The sequence below is a fragment of the Gopherus flavomarginatus genome, chromosome 4 (genome assembly GCF_025201925.1).
Source record: "Gopherus flavomarginatus isolate rGopFla2 chromosome 4, rGopFla2.mat.asm, whole genome shotgun sequence".
Classification (NCBI taxonomy): Eukaryota; Metazoa; Chordata; order Testudines; family Testudinidae; genus Gopherus; species Gopherus flavomarginatus.
The window spans coordinates 5,313,185-5,336,402 of record NC_066620.1 but is presented as its reverse complement, the minus strand read 5'-3'; the positions used below and the strand labels follow the sequence as shown (position 1 = coordinate 5,336,402).

General features: G+C 45.1%; 2 protein-coding genes across 5 annotated transcripts in view; both read left to right on the top strand.

Moving 5' to 3' along the window:
- The window catches only part of XRN2 (5'-3' exoribonuclease 2), a 496,353-nt gene that overhangs the window by 265,695 nt on the left and 207,440 nt on the right, over positions 1 to 23,218 (top strand). The gene's annotated exons all lie outside the window — the stretch shown is intronic.
- Positions 20,911 to 23,218, top strand: part of KIZ (kizuna centrosomal protein) — a 97,867-nt gene continuing 95,559 nt past the window's right edge. For 2 of the 3 annotated variants that reach the window (XR_007774108.1, XM_050951296.1), the window contains exon 1: positions 20,911 to 21,101. Coding sequence is in view for 2 of the 3 variants with exons in the window: in XM_050951296.1 (XP_050807253.1) it covers positions 20,950 to 21,101 (152 nt within the window). In the remaining variant the exon portion in view is untranslated. The remainder of the gene's footprint in view (positions 21,102 to 23,218) is intronic. The other variant, XM_050951295.1, reaches the window with a different exon arrangement.

The following is a 23,218-nucleotide window of genomic DNA, read 5'->3' as shown; positions in this document are numbered from 1 at the left end:
AGCACTTTACGAACATTATTTATTCAGGCCTTACAATGCCCATGCAAAGTAGGTAAATATCATTATCTCAATTTTACAGATGGGAAAAACTGGATCTCCAGTTATGTCTGTTTAAACCACTACAGCGGCACTGCTCCAGATGTGCCACTGTAGTGCTTCAGTGTAGACCTCACCTAAGCCAATGGCAGGAGTTCTCCTGCCGGAGCAGGTATTCACCTCTCCGAGAGGCAGTAGCAAGGTTTACAGAATAATTCTTCCATTGACCTTCACTCTCTACACAGTGAGTTAGATCAACATAGCTACATCTCTCAGGGGTTTGGATTTCTCAGCGAGATGTAACTATGCCAGGATAGACCAGCCCTCGGGTACTTGCCCAAAGCAATTGACATTCTCACACAGGTCTAGAATTTAGGTCTCTTGAGTCTCAACCCTACGTCTTATCCACCCAACCACATTGCTATCCAGGCAAATTACTTTTCAAAAGTGACCATTAACTTTGAATGCCTCAGGGTTTTTGTGATTTTTTTTTTGTAGTTTGATTTAACTATTTATTTATTTCTGAAGTTTTAACAAGTTTACAAATCCTTGCTAAGTGAATAGTGTAAACAAAACAATAATTATAACAGTGAGCTTTTGTATACAGGAATATAGTCATCTGATCTTTCTATCTAACAAGGTGTTACCATATTCCAGAGTGAGCATCATCCAACGCCTATGGTGTGTTTAGTGATTTTACTAAATGGAGTGAAATCTCTACACACACATTTTAAACAGATCAGACATGTCTATCAAATGTCAATATTAAAAAATATTGGACAACAGTGTTGTTTTTGGGGGGGCTTTTTGCAGGTGAATGTACTTTGTCTGAGTATTGAATAAAATGTAACCAAATGTCTAAGAATCTATCTGTCCTCTGTCTTTTTAGCTGAGTACGTAACTGGTGTGTTATTTTTTCCCCCATAACTACAACCTCCCTGTGTTTTGAAAACTAGTCCTCTATGGTTGGGCTATTTTTCTTTTTGCAGTGCGAAGCTATTCTGTTGGTGTGTGACCATTTCCACGAGGAAGCCCCAGGAGGATTACAAAAACATCATTTGCTAATAAGTACCCAACAAGTTGGTTACAGATTGCCTCCCCGCCCCACAATACTCTATCAAGGCGGGACATGTCCACCCTATATGCATAAAATCTCCTCTTGTGTGTCTCAGGTTTTAGGCGCCCAACCAGAGGCATGTATGAGCACCCAAAAGCTCTAGCAGCTAAAATAAGTGATGTTTTGGCCTTAACTTCTCTGCACATGTTTTTTTTTTCCTATTATGGGCATAGTATCCACTTACCTGACTGAGTTAGCCACCCATTGCCAGGGTTGCTTAATATGAAGCTGTCACTCTGTTTACTGGCATTTTCATACATTGTTTTGGGAGAAGAAAAGCTCTCCTTCCAGCAAATATTTGCAATTGTCAAATCAATAATGCTACACAATGGAGCGCACTCATTTGGGTCTGCTGTGTGGGAGGAAGTTTGGGCAGGGCCAAGAGTATTTAGTAGCCAAGTGCCAGTCTGTGTGCGCACAGGCAGTTTCCAAAAATTACACAAGGAGAAGAGACGTGAGTGGCTGACCAGTTCCTTTCTGTTGGTTGGGCTTGTGGCATCTGATAAGGATGCTGATGTGGTGTGAGCAGTGTAGAGCTGACATGATGAAACTGTGCGAGTTAGTAACTCTCCTGTTGGATTACAAGGTGCTCTTGCTTTTGACACTTGGTTGCAGTGTGGCCTTTGGCAAATCAGTTGATCTCTCTGAACTTAGTCCGAGTCTGAATGATTTTACAGTGTGAAACCTTTATATCTGTCATTGCATGCAAACAGCCGGAGTTAACCAAGATGCCAGCCACACGGACCAACACAGCCGATCAAGGTTTCATGGATGCTATTGTTGAGGTTAACAAACTTTTCTTTATGCTCTACACAGCCGTGCCATGAGATTTCAAAAACTATTCTGAAGCTATTTTGATTTGAGTAGGACTTCCATCACTGGTGGTCTAGCCACCTTCCCTTCTTCACCAGTCTCAGCTCTCGTGAATATCCCACCAATGATGAGGAAAAGTAACCATACTAATGGTGGAGGACAACACACCATTCTAATGTCTCACCAAATCAGCAGGGGCATGGTCCATTGAAAAGGCAAGACTTCTTCAGAGTCCTCTGAAACCCAGCATGTGCCATGAGCTCCAAGGGTGGACTAGCAAAACAGCTTGCTCATCGCAGTGGGAACAAATGCCCAGTCGTCATCATCCTCATTATTATGATTTTATTTCTATTACAATAGAGCTATGGTCACCCCATCATGGATTTGGTTGGACCCCACTATGCTAGGCAGTAGACACATTTTATAACAAAGGTATGGTCCTTGACTGAAGATCTTAGGGTCTAAGTATAAGAGAAGAGACAACAGGGGGATACAACAACAGATGAGGGGAACATAAGGAAACAGTGAGACAATACTGGACAGCAGGCTAAGCCGTGCTCACAGCCCACCAGCTGCCTGACCATTGTCAGATTGGGGAAGGCAGTGTGGAACTCAATCAAAAAATGGCCCAGCAATCAGAGATCCTTTTCTCAGTTTCTGCTTCCTGGATTTCTTGGCCAGTCCAGGAAAAGGTCAATGAAGATCCCTGGGATTCATAGCAGGGGGCATGAATGGAGTTCTGATAAACAAAAAGGCTTACGTTTGAGGGGTAGGGGGAAGGGTAGGGTGGGGTGAGGTGGGGTGGGGTGGGGTGGAGTATCAGTGAGTAATGGGACCACTGCCCATCACAGAGCAGAGAAGTGGCAGAGGAATCTATGGATTCTTCCAGCTTCTTGGCCATCCTCAGGGCTTTATGGAGGAGACTCCAGCTGTTAGCGAAAGTAACCAAGGTATGTTGGCATGAATAAACAGAGGACTCAGCCGGAGGGACAATTCCAATTTCTGTAATGGTGATGGCCCACATTGTGATTGTTCTTTGTGGGGGGAGTAAGGGAGCTCAAGGAGCCACTCCCCACTCTCTTATGGGCCCCATGCAAGAGCCTGTTGCAGTCCCTATACTCAGGAGAGTGGCACTTCACGTGATGCGTATCACTCTACCAGGCTTTGAAAGGAAAGGACCTGGCCCATGGCTGCACTAGCACATGAAGTGGGCCATGGTCAGACGGGGGAATGGTATAGGAGCTGGTTTTGCTGGCTCCTACATCACCCAGGTATTCCCATGTGCAGGGGGAACGCAGAGCTGGCAGGCTATTTAAATTCTCCAGCCTCTTTGCCCCAATAGAGTGGGGCCAAGGACTTGGCCTTTAGCATTAAATTTCACAAGGGCATTTGCAAAGGATAGACTATTGTAAATCCCAGGGTAAAGGTAAATACTTAGCATTCCAACTAAACTTTTTGAAAGCCTGACCTTTGGACTAGTCAGCGCATCTTCTTTACATTACAAATAACATTGTCAAGTTTTTACTTTGAGAGAGACAAGGTGGGTGGGGTATATCTTTTATTGGCTCAACTTCTGTTGGTGAGAGAGACAAGCTTCTGAGCACCACAGAGCTCTTCTTCAGGTTTGACTTTCACTTTGTCTGCACAGCATGTGCAAATACCTACTGTCTGAAATACTGACCCAACTTTCTAGTAACAGACATCATCATGAGGTTCAACTAGATGATTATAATGATCTCTTCTGGCCTTAAAATCTATGACTACAGCTGTTTTGTGTTTAAAACAATACCCAGCAATGCTTAGTACTAAGTGTAAAAAAAATCCTTCTATGTCCACACCCAAACCACTCTTACAATACTTTCAATATTTTAACTGAACACAGGATCAAAGAAGTTAAAGACAGCAACGATCCAGTGTAGATCACTATGTCTATCCTCAAGCAATTGTGGGATGTTAGTTCACCATAGGGGATATGTCAGATGTGAAACTCATACGACACTTCATCTTAGCCAAAAGCCCATTCCAGAAGAGAGGGTAGTACAACAGATATAAAGTATGGACTATTATTTCACCCTTCAGTGATTCACTTGTTAAAAGAAGGACTACATCACTCACACGAGGTATAACCTCTTATGGACTATGTTCCCTTCTATTACTCAGGAACAAGTGAGAAGAAAATTAAAGATCCCATTGATACCCATTGCACATTTGCTATTTATCTATATCCCTGAAAATAACAGTATTATGCTAATCTTTCATAACCAGGTAGACTGGCTGTCACAACAGTATTTTCTCTTTCCCTGACTAATCCTTCACTAAGTAATCTGTCCCTTACGCTGCCTCAGCTAGGCCCTGAAGTTTGCCAAGGAAAACTCTCACATAGGCCCAGAATTCTTTCTTTCCATAGTAATAAAACTTTCACTTCACCCCTTTCACTCTGGGCTGTGGCCGCCATCTTTACGAGTTCAGGTATGTTATGTGTTTGAACAAATGTTTGAAACACTTTCTTTCCTCCCCACCCCTCACATCTCCTTGAATTAAGATTTATGTGTAACCTGGCCACTCATTTCCCCCATTAAGACCTTAATTTATAAGGAACTTAAGCACGTGCCTAACTTTTAAGCAAGGGAGTAGTCCCAATGAAATCTTTTCTACTTCAGTGAGACTACTTGTGTGCTTAATGTTAGACACATGCCTAAGTTCCTTGATGAATCAGAGCCTAAATCTCCTCCTTGTGTATATTTCATTGTTGCATTGCAACACCAGACTTCTCAGTTGATAGTCACAGTGGAGATGTCCATGCCTTAATGTCAGTTTAGATCCTTCACTAGAAGCTACTTGAGAGTAATGTGGTACTCGTCCCTTCCCATACACTTCTAGCTCCCTCTGATTTCATATGTGAAAATACAATTTTTGGAAGATGACACAGTATGAATTATATAAAGCATGGCTAGTCATGACTGCTATGCAACATGTCATTGATCATTCACTAAGTGATCATTCAACCTACACAGATATTCTCTATCACTTAAAAGAGAGATCTGAAACATTTTAGGAAGAACTTTACCCCAGAATAAATCCTAAAAGTGCATTATTGAAATTTGTCAGTCTATTGCAGCTGGCATGTTCCTAAGCCTCTAAGACAGCTCATACTTCAGGTTTTTTATTTGGAATGGTTATTTATTATTAAATATACATGTTACCATAGCATCCAGAGGACCAAAGCTTCATCGATACAAACACATTTTAATAAATTTAATAATATCTTATATTTGCATGCTGTCTTTCCTCCAAATGACTGACTAATCTATATACATGGATCGATCCACATGCTAGTGAAATGCAGTCATTGCCAGGGTAGGTTGTAGCAGCTGCTTTATAGCACACAGAAACACAGAGCAACTGTTAAGACAGGAAGTGAAGACGCCTTTGTCCACTTGAAACTAGATGGAGAATTCAATGAGGTGGAATGCAATTATTACCCTACTTGAAATCTGGCTAGGACTCTGAAGTTAAAACTCTTATGAAAAGTGCCCTGGGCTTTTTAATAATCACAAATGGTCAGGGTTTCAGTTTTACATCTCAACCAAAAGTAAAAATAAAATTGGGAGAATGACCAGGAATTACTGCTGAACAGAGAATAATCTGTCTCATTCAAGAGAATTGGCTCTTTTAAATTTAATTTAGTTTAACTAAATCATTTATTTATTGATTGCATATTGCAACTGCTAGTGCTATGTTTTTTGTTGATTTGGTCTATTCGGATGTTATGAATTGCTACTTTTTGACAAGGTGTGCTACAGAAATAAAAATGGCTTTTGAAATTTTAAAACTCTCTTTTGCTTTATGGTCGTGCGTAAAAATTGATGTAATCCATGTTTACGACTTTATACAGTGTGAAAAGAAACATTTCACCTCTTGTGAGGCTAGCTGGAATTAGCTATAGAATCTTATTACATTCATGCCTAACTTTGCTAAACTGCAAGACTGTCCAAGTACTTCCTTTTGTTTCAAACCCTTGTAGCTTGGAGCACTTGTTGAACTTGCTGAGAAATGCATCAGAGTTGCTGGCAATCATCATATAAACAAATATCAGTTGAGACACTTCTCAGCAGAATAAAGTTTTACATAGATTAATTTATTGATGTTATCATATTGGCTATTATTCATACTCCAGATATTTCTGCTGAGCAATAGCGTTGCATGTTCAGAAAGCACATTATCTTACTATGCAAAAGGCTTCATTAATCAAAACAGACAGCAGCCCAGCCATTCTTTCTTGGAGTCCAGGGTTTTGGATCTTTGAGTCTTTTTACCTTGTCTGAGCCTCGTGGCCCCATCATCACAGAAAGCCAGCAATTCTCTCCATAACAGATTAGTATAAAATGTTGTGGTAAATGGAAAACATTATCTAATTGAATTAAAGAATTGCTTATTTGTTATTTTACAATGACGTATAGTTATTTTTTTAAAAAAAATAATGACTTGTCAAGTAAAACTCTTTCAATAATCCACTCAGAATATTCGATTAATTCACTCACTCATCTAAAATGCTAATCAAAGGAACTGATTTATGCAAGGGCCAACCAAATTCTGGGCTGAGCTGCTCACATACTTATGGGCAAAAAGAAGACGGCACAATTTGTTTATGAAGCTTCTGCTTATTCAGAACCAGACTCTTGATAAAATGTGTCAAAATCCTGACATGACACAAAGGATCACATGTTCAAAAGGATGGCCCTTTTGGGGTTGTAACAGAATGACTGGCCTCTTAAGGGTAGTAATGCCTAATGGCCAGTCAACACTTAGTTCCTTGGTGTATCCCTTTAAGATTCCTGGGAATTTTAGAGTGGATGAAGACCTAGGGAAGGGCAGATCTTCTTGTTGGGAAAACCCAGGCTACTGTTTCTTTAAGAGACTGGGACCAGGAGCCTTGTAGTGGGGCAAGGCTCTCCTCTCTCCCAGCCAATCGGAACAGTCTCTGGGAAGAAAGCTTTATATATTTTGTCTCTTCCTTCAGAACAGGGCAGATAGTGGCAGATGGGAGGACTGCTACCTGTGGGCGTTTCTCAGTACCTGGAGGTAGGGGAAAGAATTGCACAGAGCTGTTGAAGGAGTTCCTGAAAGAAGCAAGTGGTGAGCTCCTGAGAGTCTGGAAATGGGCCCCAAGAAGGGTGTGTGTGTGTTGGGGGGGGGGGCGGGTTGCAACCTCCTGAACCCAAGGGAAGAGACTACAGGTCAGAGAGACTTCATTTCAACTTTATTTGAATTTGATAAAGTAAAACCTCAGCAGGGGAATTTTGTCTTAATTTTTGAAATGTGTGGCATTCTGAAAGTGTCCTGAAAGAAGAGGAAACTGAGGCAGGGCACCATAGCACCATGCTTGGCCAGCAGGGGGTGCTATATGGCAGGCATGCTATTTGATGACGGTACAATTTTCAACTGCAAAACTTACAATGCTGTTTTTTGGGCCCACTTCTGAACTACAAGTGTAAATCTGGGCACTTCAGTCTCAAGGACAAATTACTTAGCTTAATGCTCAAGTACACGGATTTGTTAATACACCTGGAAAAATCTGTCTCAGATCGTATTGACTTTCTTGATTGGAGGCATCTGGCCAATGCTCATACACAAAGTGCACAACTTGGGGGTCTGGTTAGATTCCCTGGGGCATGTAGATTCTAGCTCTGATGAGGGCTGCACACGAAATCCATTAATCAAGAAGCTGAAGCTTGTCAAGTGGAATATCCACTTGAGTGCATGATGCCAGTACTCCACTATCTAAACTAGGCTCATTGGCCTTCAGGTGGAATTTCAACTGTTGGTTTTGAGCTTAAAAGCCCTGAATGGCCTGGGGCCTTCCTGCTTTATGGAGTGCTGCTTCTTGGGCCTTTCTGCCCCAAGGAGTGAAGAAAGATGCCTAATATTGATTTTTAAAACAGTAAAACTCATCCAACAGCAGTAAGTGCTCTCTGGCCCAATGATTGTTCTGCTGGCAGGTCGAGGGAAGCAGACTGACTGACTGTCCGTAGTCCAGTGGTCAGGGCATGCAACGGAGAGGTGGGAGCCCTGAGTTCAGTCCCTGTGCTCCAATCACTCTTTCATTATTTATCCACAGAGGAACAGCTTCAACAGGCGATACTGAGGGTTTCCCTCACATCTGACTCTCATCGCTCAGTGGTTAGAGTACCCTCTTAAGTGCTGGGAGATCCCTGTGCAAATCCAGTCTTCCCCTGTGCCAGAGATTGGGGACTCAAAGCTGGGCCTCACATGTCCCAGGTAAGTGCTCTAACCACAGGGCTAAACATTATCCAGCTGGATTTTGAAGGGGATCCCATCCACTAAGCATGCTCAGAGGTTTGCACCCTTAGTGCTAGTGGTGCAGACAGGATTAATCAAGCTCATGCTTTTACTGTACCTAAACACTTTGATTTCAGTAGCTCCCAGCCACCTGAGACACAACACCGCTTTACCCACTGTAGCAGTATTCCCGATCAAGGCAGGAGTTAGCCCAGACACAACAGGTATTAATAAACTGACATTTATTTGTACTTTCATTCTATAGGCCTAATCCAAAATTCACATATTCCACGGACTTTGGATCAAGGTGCTTGATAAACATTGCATAGTTATAAACAGTACGGTCTTGTTCTTCAGGCTTTAACACCATCAGCTTCTACTTTACCCAGGCCCTTGCTTCAAGAACTCACTTTACCTGTACTGCAGTATGCAAAAACACAGTCTGCATGAAGTCAATGCATTGGCTATTTATACATCAGAGACCTGTAATGGGTTGGGTTTCAAGGAATTGTAGCATTTAATAAAAGTATTTCATTACATTTAAATTTGTTAAAGTTTTAAGTCAACATGTTAATTATGACTATTGGTCATGGACTGATGCTGACAGTAGGAAATAGATTCACACAACTGCTCTGTAGAGATATGTTCATTAGTCGTGTCTGCTTTTCGATTATTAACGTATTATTAGTGCTCTTCAATTAGGACTTGATTCATTAACAAAAAGACCTCTATGGACATTATGTAAACTTGTCATGTGTCTTTTATTCAGCTGTCAGGGCATGTATTATAAATCTAATTGAAAACTTACTCAGTTATATCCTGACTTGTGGGCAAGGTTTAGCTAAATGCATAGCTGCACACAGGTCAAATAAGGGTATACAAAGCACCCTTTTTTGCTAGATGACAGTTCCAATTTATGCAAATCTGCATTCAACAAAGCAGCGTCAGAACTACATTGCTGTATTTCTACAGCAAAATGGTGGCAGGGGAGCGAGAAGAAATTGTCAAGGGTCTCCTGTTTCTATCATTAGCTTCATTGTCATTTATAACCAGTCATCCCTTTTATCTTTAACAGCCAAAGGATGGGAGGTAAAAGTGTTACCTGCCTCTCTGAGTCACAGAGAGGCAGGTCCTCAGTTAGTGTGAACTATCAAAGTTTCATTGAATGTAGACTCTGCAAGTGGGAGGAAAAGTTTTGAACCCACTACTACAAAAAGACCAAAAATCACGACAAAGAACGATCTGTAGCAAATGAGTGGGGTTAATCTTAGGGGATATGAAAATGATGGATGAGACAGACTGGAGAGGCCAGCAGTGACCAAAGGAGAGAATGGAGTACCCGAAGAAGTTGACAAGTACAACTAGGCAGGAGGCATCACCAAAAAAACAAAAAGAGGAGAAATGAGTGGCCTGTGGAAGTTAGAGCAGAAATAAAAGAAAGAACCAGATAGTGAAAAAGGCAGATGTACATACTGGCTTTCCCCCCTCCATTTTCTGAACCTTGCTGGGTCGTGCAACAGCCTGTGGAGCCTGAAGTTTAACCTCGTGCCGTATTTTGTGCTCCTAGGGTCTGACCCAGCTCCACTGAAGTAAGTAGGTCTTTCCATTGACTTCCATGGAGGTTAGATCAGTCCCCTCAAGAGCCATGCAGGAAGCAGTGTAAAATTAAAAAGGATTGTACAATAACCAGTGCTTGCTTCACCATGGACAAATGTAGTTGGGTACAAGCGCAGCTTAGAAATAGGTGGTTCTATTCCATGCAGGGACAGAGGAAGAATCTTCAGACCACTGGGACCTTTGCTGGGTAAGGAAGCAGCAAGGACAGTTTTTGTGGGCACTTACTTATTTAGTCCCCTCTTCCCTCAAAATACCCACACCTCCTTCTTTGTCTCTAACACCCTCCTCCCTCACTTCTCTAATTCATTTCCTTACTCCTCGCTCTTCAGTTTGTTCCTCCTTTCTTTTCCATTTCACTCTTTCCATCTGAGTCAGCCCTTGGTCAGATAGAAACCAAAGTGAAACACATTCTGCCCCCTGCAGAACACTGTTAAACCTGCAAAGAGAAGTGGGATATTAAAAGTGCACAGTTCTTCCCCGCCCATAAATGAAAAGGAACATGTAAAACTGTAAGATTAGTGTGCATCAATCCCTTCATTTGAAGCAGGAGACACCTTAGTTTAAGCGTTATGCAGGGAAAACAAGTATTTGATTCAAAGTACATTTCATAAACTGCTCAGGATCAATTTCTTTGACAGTTTTATGGCTTGTATCAGATTATATGAACACTTAAACTAAAATGATTTAAAAGAAGTGTTAAATACTAAAGAAAGAACACAAACAAACCCCTCCTCATTGTAAACTTTCAGTGAGCCAGGAAATGGGGCATTGATGCTAGTTAGCAGGGATGTGAGTAATTATTCTTTAGTCAGTTCTGAGCCCTTCAGTGTCAGCATGGAGGATCACAGCACAGACCTAGGTTTGTAATGCCTCCTCCTTCAGGATTTTCCTTCACAGTAGCACACACTTCCCTGAGACTAAAGAATAAAAGTCATGGGAAATACACATGAATGTGCAGCAAAGAGTCCCGTGGGCTGTGGCACCTTATAGACTAACAGACGTATTGGAGCATGAGCTTTCGTGGGTGAATACCCACCCTGCGTCTGATGAAGTGGGTATTCACCCACGAAAGCTCATGCTCCAATATGTCTGTAAGTCTATAGGTGCCGCAGGACTCTTTGCTGCTTTTACAGATCCAGACTAACACGGCTACCCCTCTGATACTTGGCACATGAATGAGTACGTCTGTTGGAGGGAACTTCACTGGGCCCTCGTTCCTGTTTCAAATCCCATGTGTTCATCAGAACTGGTTTTAGGGTGGATGGCACTATAAGGAGAACAGTCTTATGGTAAAAGCCCCCATCTGGCCAATCTTTCTCCTTTTCAGCCAATGACTTTTTTTTTCAGACTCATTTTCACATGTTCTGCTAGATAAGAGAGAGTTTAAAAGAGTAGGACTAATTCTCTGTTACTCCATTCTTGCCCCGGAGGCAGGGACAGAGGTATCACAGTGCAGGGTGCAATGCAGACTAGTGAGGGGTTGTGTCACCACCTGCTCTGAAATCTGGGATGCCTTGTGATCAGGCGTTCACCTCATACGGCAGAGAAGGGGTTAATAGTGCCCTGGGGAGGCTGAGTGGGAAGCAGCCAATAGGAGAGGGGCTGTGAGGAACAGCCAACCAGGATTCAGCAGGTCTATATAAAATGGAGCTGCAGGGCTGAGTGTGGCAGTTGCTGCTGGGAGCTCAAAGAGTAAGGATTGTGCCCCTGGAGGGCTGAGAGAATGGTAAGCACCGTGGACAGAGTAGTGGCTGGCTCCTGGGACCGAGGAGCTGCGTTCTCTGAGGGGAGGGTGAAGATGGTGCTGGGGCCATGGAGAAGTGGCCTAGGGAAATAGAGCAGTATTGATGGAGGTTATGGAGCAGCAGCAGGAGGCTGCTATTTATAAGTCCTTGGGTTGGGGCCCAGTGAAGTGAGAGGGCCTGGGTCCTTCCCCTCCCCCACTTGCCACTGGGGAAGTGGCTGGACTGTTGGATAGAGACACTCGCTGCCCCTAGCCCCAGAAGGAGGAAACACAGAGGAACTAGGCAGAATGCAGAGTCCAGAAGAGGATGCCAATGTGCAGGCCACTGACAGGCATTGGCCTTGAGCTAATCCCCAGTACGACTAGCAGGAAGCACCAGTCTGCTAATGAGGGGTATATTCTGTGACATGCCTCAAAATGCTTTGCTGCTGTAGCTCCCCATGTGGGGTGCTCACAGACAGCCAAACAGCATGCAGATCACACCCTGAGTGTTTGTCTAGCTACCGCTGGGTTCAGCCCCTCTGACCCCAGCAGCTTGCTGTAGTAGGAAGAGAACCTGAGACATCAGCTCTTGGAGCAGGGCAGTCAAAGCTTTGCTAATATAAAGCAAAGTCAGGCTGTGAACTAGAGGCAGGCCCTGCTCACAGAATCTGGCAAGAACAAGGCTGATATTGCAGAAATATACATTCCTAAGAAATACTAGGCACAGAACACATGCAAATGCATTCCAGAAGCATGGTACCAGAACACCTCGCTATCCACACATTTCCCAAAGATAACAGGAACACGCTGACCCATCTTAAAGATAAGGTCAGGATAACAGCTTAATGGACAGATGTTTGGTCAAACCAACATGTACAAGGTAATGGATGGCACCTAGACACATCAGAGAGGCAATATGTGTATAAAGAGGTATCTCAGAGGGAATATGTGGGAGGATGGAAAGTCCCAACACTGAGCTGCATCCATTGTCATAGGCATATGTCTTAGTATCCTCATAGAGTCTGCCAGGTGCTATTACCGTGCTTCGACAATAAACCTGACCGGGTGCCTTCGTACCTTAACGGATCTTGTGGTTTTTGGGCAGTTCGATCAAGGTCTTCTGTGCCAGCTGTCTGCGCAGAACTGGGACGGCACACAGAGAGAACACACACATGCAGCCAAACATCTGACTACACCTTCGAGCAACACACTCTGGCTTCCAACAGCCTTGGTTACTATCTGCAGGGTGACCCCAACACACTCTCAGTTCTAAATTTTCCCCCAAACATGTTCTGTGCTGTCCAGCCATTTCCTGGGCAGCTCAGATATTAGAGGTCTGTTGTCCCTGTAAGGGATCACTATAGAACAGTTTGCTTTGTAACTGGGGTTGCTCATACAGTTCAATTTAAACACAATATTAGATTAGTTTTGATTAAAGAATAAATGTTTATTTAACTATAAGGAGAGATTTTAAGTGAGTACAAGTATAAGGCACTAAAGTCAGAAATGGTTAGAAGAGAAATAAGGATACACTGCTTTCTAGTAACTAAAACTTAACAAGCTAGATGTGGTTAAAGATAAAATCCTTACTGCAGGTCCCCAGCAACGGGGCTGACCAAATGCTCAGATCAAAACCTTCCCAAAATCTAATAGCTGGTTCTTTGTTGTCTTAGGTGAAAGAGAGAGAGAGGGAGAGAAAGAAAGAGGGAATACCTGGAGTGTTTCTGCCCCTCACTTTTATAATCCAGTCACCCTTTGAAATGCATTTTCCTCAGGGTTACCCCTAGATAAAGTTTCTTATCCCTGTGAGGACAGAGACATGGCAGCTCGTGGTGAAAGAGGTTCCATGTTGTTTTTTAAAATGCATGTTGATCTGTTCCTGCCCCTCTTTGTTGCCCAAGAATGGCCAATTGACAGGTGCTTGTCCATCAACTTTGATGACACTTATCTATGGCACTAGCTTGTCCTTTGTCTTTGAGGAACAGGTTTACCCCTTCCCCAGTCTTGTCTGGTAACCAGTCATAATTTCAGCTTATGTCCATAATTTTATACATTACATTGCAAGACACATTTCACTATGATCTTATTGACCAGCAAGTTGTTAGTTTTCAGACAATAACTCACAAGGCATATTTTGTACAAAGATTATTACAATAGTGTGTAGGGTGTGAATACAGGGGTCCATTCGATCACAAGAGGGCAAAGGGCAAAAGTGAAATTAAGTGACCTTTACTCGCTTTCTATTCTGTGGCTTGCCAGTGCTTCCCATGATTCCCTGTGTAGTGTGGGAAGCAGAGCATAGCCAAAGTGCAGTGTATTTTGGATATACCCTCAACATGGCCTTGATCTGTCCCCTGCTGGAGGGCTAGGGAAAAAAAGCTTGTATAGAGCTCTTACTGCAGGTCTCTGCAAGCTGGCCCCTGGCACAAGGGGTGTTATCAGGGCCCTACCCATGTTCAGTCAAGAAAGATATTTCCTCATATTATCAGGAACCATAAAAAAAAAAGTCTAAGTGAAAAGCGACAAAGAAAAACTGAGCTTGACCCTGGGAGAAAGGAGAGAGATGGTAGAGATCACTCTACCTGCCACCAAATCAGGAATGACCAGCAATGACAAATAGATTTGGGATCCAACCTCAAACACAAGGCATAACCCTATCCTGGGAGGGTCGTGCCAGCCTCAGACAGATACCTGAAAGCTCTGTCTTTTGCTTTCAGCTTGACATGCCAATAAAGTCTCACTGAATTGTACGAAGGCCTCTTTACAATATTGGAGCAGTATGAAGGCACCTGAGTGAATTGATAATTAGGGCCGTTATCTTTAAAAAGCCGCTGTATAGTAAATGAAGGATTAAAACATGTCAGGCAAAAATCTGCTCCCATTTACCGCTGTGCAACTCAAATGATTGGAGGTGGTGGAAGCTTGCTTTGAATGGGGAAGTCGGGCAGAGGAGGAGTGGGGTGGATGTGCTGCATGGGGAGCAAGGGGGATTAGTAAGACTCAGGGAGGAAGCAGCTGGCTTCAGGCTAGGTCCTTGCACTTTGCATATCTCTTGCCAGGTGCAGCTGCTTCTGGCTCCAGCCTGATCCCCTGGTTTCTACCTGCTCCCTGCCCCAATCTTAGATGCCGCAGCAACTGCTCCAACCCCTCCTGGTCTTCCTATTCAGTTGCATGTGAGCACAGTTTACAAGGAACATTGGTTCCCAGAAGGTGAAGCAGAATGGTGCGTGGGAGCAGAAACATAAATCTGACCCCCCCACCCTAGTATTTCAATTGTGGGGGACTAGCCCCACCATCCTCTAGTTCTGCCACTCCCGCACCTAACACACACAAGCCCAGGCACTACACATTGTATGTGGTGCATTTATTACACCACCTATATGCACGCTACAGATAGCTTCTAGTAAAATGCATGTTACACTATGAATGAAAGTACTGGACCTAGCGTTCTGGGGCAAAGTTAATGGGAGCTACATTGATGAAAGTACCAAACAGTATATTGTTAGAAAGTGGAGTCAGTTTTGTCAAATATATACAGAGGGTTCCAAAAAAGAAGAAAAAAACAGTCAGAGTAGGGATGGCATATTGTATGACAAAATTGGGAATTAGTACATCTAAAAGAATATCTGATTATGTAGCTGTCATGACAGCCAAACTAGTAACAATAATGCTAGTATTAAATTGGATCTGGGATGTATGCCTAGCATCAATTTTTTTTCAGATTCAAACTCAGGCTTTTTGGGAATAAAACAGAATATCTCAGTATGTTGAGTATCAGAGGGGTAGCCGTGTTAGTCTGGATCTGTAAAAGCAGCAAAGAATGCTGTGGCACCTTATAGACTGATGTTTTGGAGCATGAGCTTTCGTGGGTGAATTCCCACTTCGTCAGATGCATCTGCTCCAAAACATCTATAAGGTGCCACAGGATTCAGCATGTTGAAGTGATTTGATCAATGAAATTCCATTTCAAATAACAGAGTTAATACAGAGGGATACATGTAGCACTAACCTGTATCCCAGCACATACTGGGACAACAGGGAACAAAATAGTGGACAAAGCAGCTGAAGACATTGTAAGAAATGGATGGATTGACATAGAAATACCCTTGAATAAACAGGAAGTCAAAGAGGAACGGCAAAAAAATTAGTTAAAAAAGAGAAGATTTTTTGAATTCTGCCCTAGAGTTGAGGATAAGGATATACTTCAGGGTGTGGATAGCTCTAATGAAGTTCTTTTGTTCAGAATACTAACGAGGCATTGTGGATTAAACAAAAATCTTTTTCAAATAAATGGACACAAAGATGAACTATTTGTACACTATAAGATGGAAGAAACAATTGATCATCTTTTATGCATAGGTAAGGGCTTTGATAAAGAAAGGAAAAAGCTTTCTGGGGAATTCAAATGTCTTAAGGTAACAAAAATTACATTGTTATTTAGTAAAAACATTGGGGCAATAGAGAACTATTAAAAAGGTGTGGTATTACTTGAAAGACACAAGGCAGCACAAGAGACTATAAACTGCTAAGTACTGAGGAATTATAGTTGGTGTCAGCTATAGACTGTTTGGTCAAGTTTGCTGTGTCATAAAAAGGATAAAAAAACAAAAAGCAGGTCAGTTCCTGGCTGGGGGGAGGGATAGCTCAGTGGTTTGAGCATTGGCCTGCTAAACCCAGGGGTGTGAGTTCAATCCTTGAGGGGGCCACTTAGGGATCTGGGGCAAAAATCAGTACTTGGTCTTGCTAGTGAAGGCAGGGGGCTGAACTCGATGATCTTTCAAGGTCCCTTCCAGCTCTATGAGATAGTTATATCTTCAATTATTGTTTGTTTTGGGGACCAGAGGGGTGAGGAAGAGTGCTCCTCTCTGGCCTGGATGTAGAGGATACTACCCATGAGATAGGGTGAGAGATAAAATGGGTCCAGTAGGAAGAAGCCCAGTGAAATAGCAGTGACAGGTTGGAGTAAGGAGTAAGGTTGCTGTGAATAGGGTCCCTGGGTTGGAACCTGGAGTAGTGGGCAGGTCTGGGTTCCCCTACTGGCCACAGGAAAAGTGCCATAAACCCCAAAAGGGGGACTTTTTTGGGAGCCCAAACAAAGGGATGGATTTAAAAAGTCCAGAGCAGCGCTGAAGACTACCAAAGGCAAGGAGACTTATATTTGCTGGACTCCTTAAAACCCCTGAAGGGGTTCATTTGGACTTTGACTTGGCCAGAGGGCCAAGTCACTGAAGACCTACCAAAGTTGGCTGGCAACCTGCAGGAGGGCACCTGCTGTGAGAAAAGGACTGCGGTTTCACAGCCAGCTGCTAGGTGGCACTCAAGAGGTGAGTGCCCCATCATGGTGTGCTCAACCTGCAGACAGTGTCTCATTGAGGCCATTTTGGAATAACACTCTTTCTTTAATGTTTTCTTTATACAGTATCAAAAGTGGGATAGTATTTATTCAGATTTTGGTGTTAGCAGCCAGGAATGGAAAAGAGATCTTATTTAGTATTACTCAACGCAAGCTGAATTATGGAGCTGCTGCAGCACCGCTGTTTATTTTTAATTTACCTCCCCCCGATGATTCAGCAGATCAGAGTGAAACTGATGAGGGTTGTCTCGGCTGCAGTCTGTTACTCCTCCCAGCGCAGAAGTGTTTTTATGGGAAGTGTTTTTATGGTTAGGAGCTGCAGAACTTTTCAGTGTAGCCTGCACAGTGTGTAGTGTGGCCAAACTCAAGCATTCAAAACTTGTGAGTCAGGCCTCCCAAAACAATGAGATTGGCTTAAAAATTACGAGATTTAAAAATAATACATTTTGACCTTTAGGGTACTCGAGCTAGAATCGCATTTTCAACTTTTTCTGCACAAGCAGGCGAGCTAGACATTTACTTAAAAAAATAAAATAAAAAGAAAGCCGAGATTGTCACAAAATCATTTGACTCCAGCTGCTGGTGCTTTAAGAAAAAAACATAACATATAGCAAGCCTTGTGAGGAAAATTGTGTGTTGGAACACTGATGGGGAAGAGGGGGGCTATGATTCTGGTCCCACTGAAGTCAATGACAAAGTTCCCATAGACTTCCATGGTGCAGGAGCAGAGCAGATATTATAGCACTTATTTCATTATTTTAAGCAGTCTGATATATTCTGAAAATGGTTCAGTTATTTTCCCTGTAGATGTTGGAGGAAACATCAGGCATTGATAGACCTGACTTTTATAAAGTCTGGATCCAGATCCAGATTTCAAACTTCTCAAATTTCAGGCATGTTCAGGTCCAGGGTTTTGTTCAGAATATGTTAGAGGTAGGGGTCAGTTGCAAAACTGCCTTTCTAGTTGTCAGTAAGTATGAAATCATCCTGCAACAGAAGCCTGAATAGCATTTATGTGCTTTCAATAGAAAGAAAATAGAGCAGCAGAGTTTTTCTTTTAATCACACTTTGTGTGGATTCAATAATAAAAGTCTCCTAAATCTGCAAATCCTTTACATATGTGTCTCATTGTGTGTAAGCATTTCCATGAGCTAAAACCTCCCATATCTTTATGAGAGCCATTTATTTGTAGTGGATGTGTAAGGGCTAAGCCAGGCAGCAGCTATGATTATTCAAGTGAAGGAAGTTAATTTAGGGGCTGTTAAGTACTACTGTAGCTATCCAGTAATGCCTTTTACTTTAAATTTAAAGTTTGTTATCCAAATTTGAAACTGAGAAGTGTTGAGATTCACTAGGAGTAGTGCTGCAGAACACTAAAAACTGACAGAAGTCTCCTGAACTGCAGAAGAGGTCGGTTACTGTTAGAACTGGGCTACTCAATCTGCAGCTTTTGGGTCATGTGGTTCTTTAGAGCCTGGAATGTGGCTCTCTTCACAAGTTTGAGTGATGCCCTGACTGCCATGTGGTTATTGCCCTGGGGGAAGGGGCAGGGTCAAGGAAATGTGAAGCAAAATACGCACACACACACTATCTGTGTTGCACGGGTAATCAACAAATACAGGTAAATACTGATGCTTTAGTGTGTTAGCTTTAGGAAAGTTATTCTAATGGAGGGTGATTGTGACTAATGCCATTAATCATTTTATTATCAATGTGTACTTTTCTGTTCCAAATACATTTAAATCTTTTGGAGCTGTTTGCACCTCCACTCAATGAAGGATTTCTTTTGTTATAGGTTTGAATACCACTGGTTTAGAGGTTGGACTTTTTTTTACCATAGTATTTGAGCATCCCCCTGACTACTTATGGAATTATTCTCACAACATCTTGGGAAAGTATTTACCCCATTTTACAAATGGGGAAATGAGTCACCAAAAGAATAAGAAACTTGCCCGTGGGTACACAAGAAGCCAGGAATAGTGAACCCACTTCTTGTGAGTCCCAGTCCAGATCCTTAACTGTAAGGGAGAACCTCCTCTAATATACCTCTACCCTGATGTAACGTCACCCGATATAACACGAATTTGGATATAACGCAGTAAAGCAGCGCTCCGGGGGGGGGAGGCTGCGCACTCCGGTGGATCAAAGCAAGTTCAGTGTAACACAGTTTCACCTATAACACGGTATGATTTTTTGGCTCCCAAGGACAGTGTTATATTGAGGTAGAGGTGTAGTTGATTTGAAGCTGGATCTTTCAGACCTTTCCTCTCAGGGAGAGGCCTAGTGACTTCAGCAGAATTACTGCTGTATTTAAAGATTACTCCTATGAGTAGCAGGATTAGGCCTCTCCCAGTCAGCTCTATTAGTGAGCTGTTGACCACCGCCTCCATTCTGCCAACAATGCCAATGTAAGCAGGGGAATGATGCCCCTGTTGTGGGGAAACTTTCCTGGCTTACACACTACCCCTTTGAAATGGGCTAGCGAAAGGATCTGAATCCTCACTCCCACTCCCTTTACCCAGAGGCCTGCCTGACCTCGAGGGCTCCCCTTCCACTCTCCTGTGTGGCTGAATCCTCATAACCCCAACAACAATGGGCCCAGGATTCCTGGGGGGGGTTCAACCCCCAATCTTGTCATGGACGTGGTCACTTAGGGCAGGGGCTAAGGTGTCCTCACTCCAGGCTGCTCTCTCTGCACTGGATGCTTCCCTGACTCACTGATCATTTCATACAGTTCAAAGCAAATACAATTTATTAAACAGCAATCAATTAAAAAAATAAGGAAAAAATGGGAAAGGTTAAAGGAAAACACATAATCCCGCTCTGTGGCATGGGGACATCCCAAACAGCATCTCTGGAATGTCAGGGAAATTCAGTATGTTTCATAGAACGGTACAGAGCACATGCATTGTAATCCAATCCAACCAATTCGCAGTTGTGGGGAGCAAGAGGCAGCTGCAGGCAGGCACTAAAGGCAAAACGTTGAATGAATGGCTGCAGCAAAATGACTGGTTTATACGGCAGCATGAAATAAAACACAAGCCAAAATCTGTGAGCAAAGAACCATAGTCCACAAGGCACGGAGTGGGGTTACTGAGGCAAGCCACTTCCAGGGAGCTCTGCTACAGGAGCGGCGCCAGGGTTTTTGGCGCCCTAGGCGGGGGTCCTTCCGTGCCCCCGGTCATTGGCGGCAATTCTGCAGCGGGGGGGGGGGGGTCCTTCCGCACTCCCGGTCTTTGGGGCACTTCAGCGGCAGATCCCGGAGCGAGTGAAGGACCCGCCGCAGAATTGCCCCCGAGGATGGCAAAATGCTGCCCCTCCAAATACTGGTGCCCTGCTACCAAGCTGTCTGCAGACTCAGGCAAACGTTACTACCTCAGTAACACTCAGCTCATGTTTTCAAGCTTAACTCCCCAATAGGACAGAGAGTAATAGGAGTCTATATAAGAAAAATCCCCAAATATCAGGGACCGTCTCTATAAAATCAGGAGATCTGGTCACCCTACTCCGCCACCACCAAGAGGTTTAAAATCATAATTTTTTTTAGAGGGAAACAGATTCTGGGACCTAATCCTATGGCAGATTAATGCCCCGAAACAGGCCCTTGGGGCAGCTGTACACGGAAGAGCCATAAGGACACAGTGAGGGGCAACAATGCTGGGGGGCCTGGGGGCACAACCATCCTTTCTTGCAGCCCTGGGGGCAGCTGCCAGCAGCCAGAGGCCACAGAGGGCAGGAGCCACGTGACTAAGGTCTGAGAGTGGCCTTTGGAGGGGGGGGGACTGCCTCCCCCGCCGGCCAGCGCAAGGGACGTGGGGGGCGGGGCTTATGGACACGCGAGGGGCGGGGCCTGGGCTGCCCTTCCCGCTGTGCGGTCCACTAGGGGAGGGAGGGAGAACGCCACCGGGGGCGGGGCCTGGGCCGCGGTCGGGACTGAGAGCGAGGCTCCTCCGCCCGCCCAGCTCTTCCGGGGTCCGCTCGGCCGCGATGCATGCTGGGAGCCGTCGCTTAGGACACCGGTGTAAACAGGGCGGCATGTGCGGAGCGCCCGGGCCCGGCGCCGCGGGGGGGTCTCGGCGCCCTCAGCCCGGCGGCTCCGGCGCGATCCTGGGCAGCCTCCAGCTGCGGCTCCGGGACAGGTGAGGAGCCGGGGTCGGCGCCGCCTCCTCCGGGCCCCGCCGTTCGCTTAGCGCCGCCCGGGCCCGGCGGGAGCCGAGCCCGCCCGCCAGGCGCTGGGGCCCGTCCCTGCCCCGTAGTCCCCTTGTCCGTCGGTCCCCTGTGAGCTTCCCTGTGTGCCCCCGTGCGTCCCCCCGGGTCTGTCCGGCCGTGCGCTCCCCGTCTGCTCAGCGCGCCCGTCTTCCCCGGGCCCCCGCCGTCCGTCCGTCCGTCCTTCCCCGGGCCCCCGCCGTCCGTCCGTCCGTCCTTTCCCGGGCCCCCGCCGTCCGTCCGTCCGTCCGTCCGTCCGTCCGTCCTTTCCCGGGCCCCCGCCGTCCGTCCGTCCGTCCGTCCCCAGCCCCGTCTTCCCGGGCCCCCGCCGTCCGTCCGTCCGTCCGTCCGTCCCCAGCCCCGTCTTCCCGGGCCCCCGCCGTCCGTCCGTCCGTCCGTCCCCAGCCCCGTCTTCCCGGGCCCCCGCCGTCCGTCCGTCCGTCCGTCCGTCCTTTCCCGGGCCCCCGCCGTCCGTCCGTCCGTCCGTCCTTTCCCGGGCCCCCGCCGTCCGTCCGTCCGTCCGTCCTTTCCCGGGCCCCCGCCGTCCGTCCGTCCGTCCGTCCTTCCCCAGCCCCGTCTTCCCGGGCCTCCGCTGTCCGTCCGTCTGTCCCCAGCCCCGTCTTCCTGGGCCCCCGCTGTCCGTCCGTCCGTCCTTCCCCAGCCCCCTCTCCGCCTGCCCCATCTTTCTGTGCCCACGCTGTCCATCTCTTCTTCCCCAGCCCCCTCTCCGCCTGCCTGTCTTCCTGTGTCACCGCTGTCCGTCTGTCTGTCCTTCCCCAGCCCCCCTCTCTGCCTGCCCCATCTTCCTGTGCCCCTGTTGTCTGTCCTTCCTTCCCCAGGCCCCCTTTCTGCCTGTTCCTCTGTCACCATCAATTGCACGTTTTTGCTGTTCTGTTTGACCCCCCCCGCCCAACTCCCTCTCTGTTCGTCCTTCCCCGTGCACCCTGTTAGCCTCCCCACCTTCAGCCTGTATTTGTCTCACGCACTCTTGTAGACCTCTAGCTCCTCCTATCCATCTGACTTCCCTCCTCCTACACTACTCCACCCCCTCACCTCAGTGCTGGCCCTAATAAATAGGAAGTCCAGGGAAAGGAAATAAGCAACCTAGAGACTAAATCGATCATAACCAAGCTGCTGTTGTAAAACCTCTTAATGTTCATGTTGCCTTAATACTGTCCCAATGTTATGTCTTGATGTAACCAAGAACTGGTTATTTGGTGGAAAGTGCAGAATTGGGACTGAGAGTTCAGGTGGGTGGTGTCTTTGGCCCTGGCAGCTTGTTCTGCGTGAGTGGACTCCTTTGGTAGTGTAGAGCCTGACAGAAGTTAGCTGGATACTGCATAGACCCAAGCAAGTTTCCGAGCTAGGGCCTAAGAAGAGATCTCTGAGTTAGGGTGACCAGACAGCAAGTGTGAAAAATCGGGACGGGGGTGGGGGGTAATAGGAGCCTATATAAGAAAAAGACCCAAAAATCGGGACTGTCCCTGTGAAATTGGGACATCTGGTCACCCTACTCTGAGTTAGCCTACACAAAAGTCTGATGGCTACTGCACTAAGTAATGTTCCTGCATTTGGTAACCTAGCATAGTGCCACTGTGTTTGTTGCACATGCAACAGGAGAACATTGAAATGCATACTTAAAAAGACCTCATTTGAAAAATTTGGGGGGAAAAGTCATTAAACCACTTCTATTATTAGGTCTGTTTAAAAAACAAAGTTTTAAACACAACTACGTTTTGGCCTAAGTCGCTTTAAATGTCTCAAAGGATGATACTTCTGCCACTTCCTTTTGTTTTATCATTTCATTTTGGCAGTTATATTTTTGCTGTTGAGTGTGAAGTATGTATACAGATTGTTAAACTTCCTAATTATTTAGCTTCTTTAACACCCCACTTTTGTGATGTGGAGGCTGGTATTGTGAATAATATCTATAACAACTGCTGATCTGTTGCTGATATTCTGAGCTTTTCAAGTGAAGTGGTACTTTGACTTGGCCCTATTTTCAAAATGGTACACCGCTTTTAAACAAACAAACAAAAATAGAAACCAA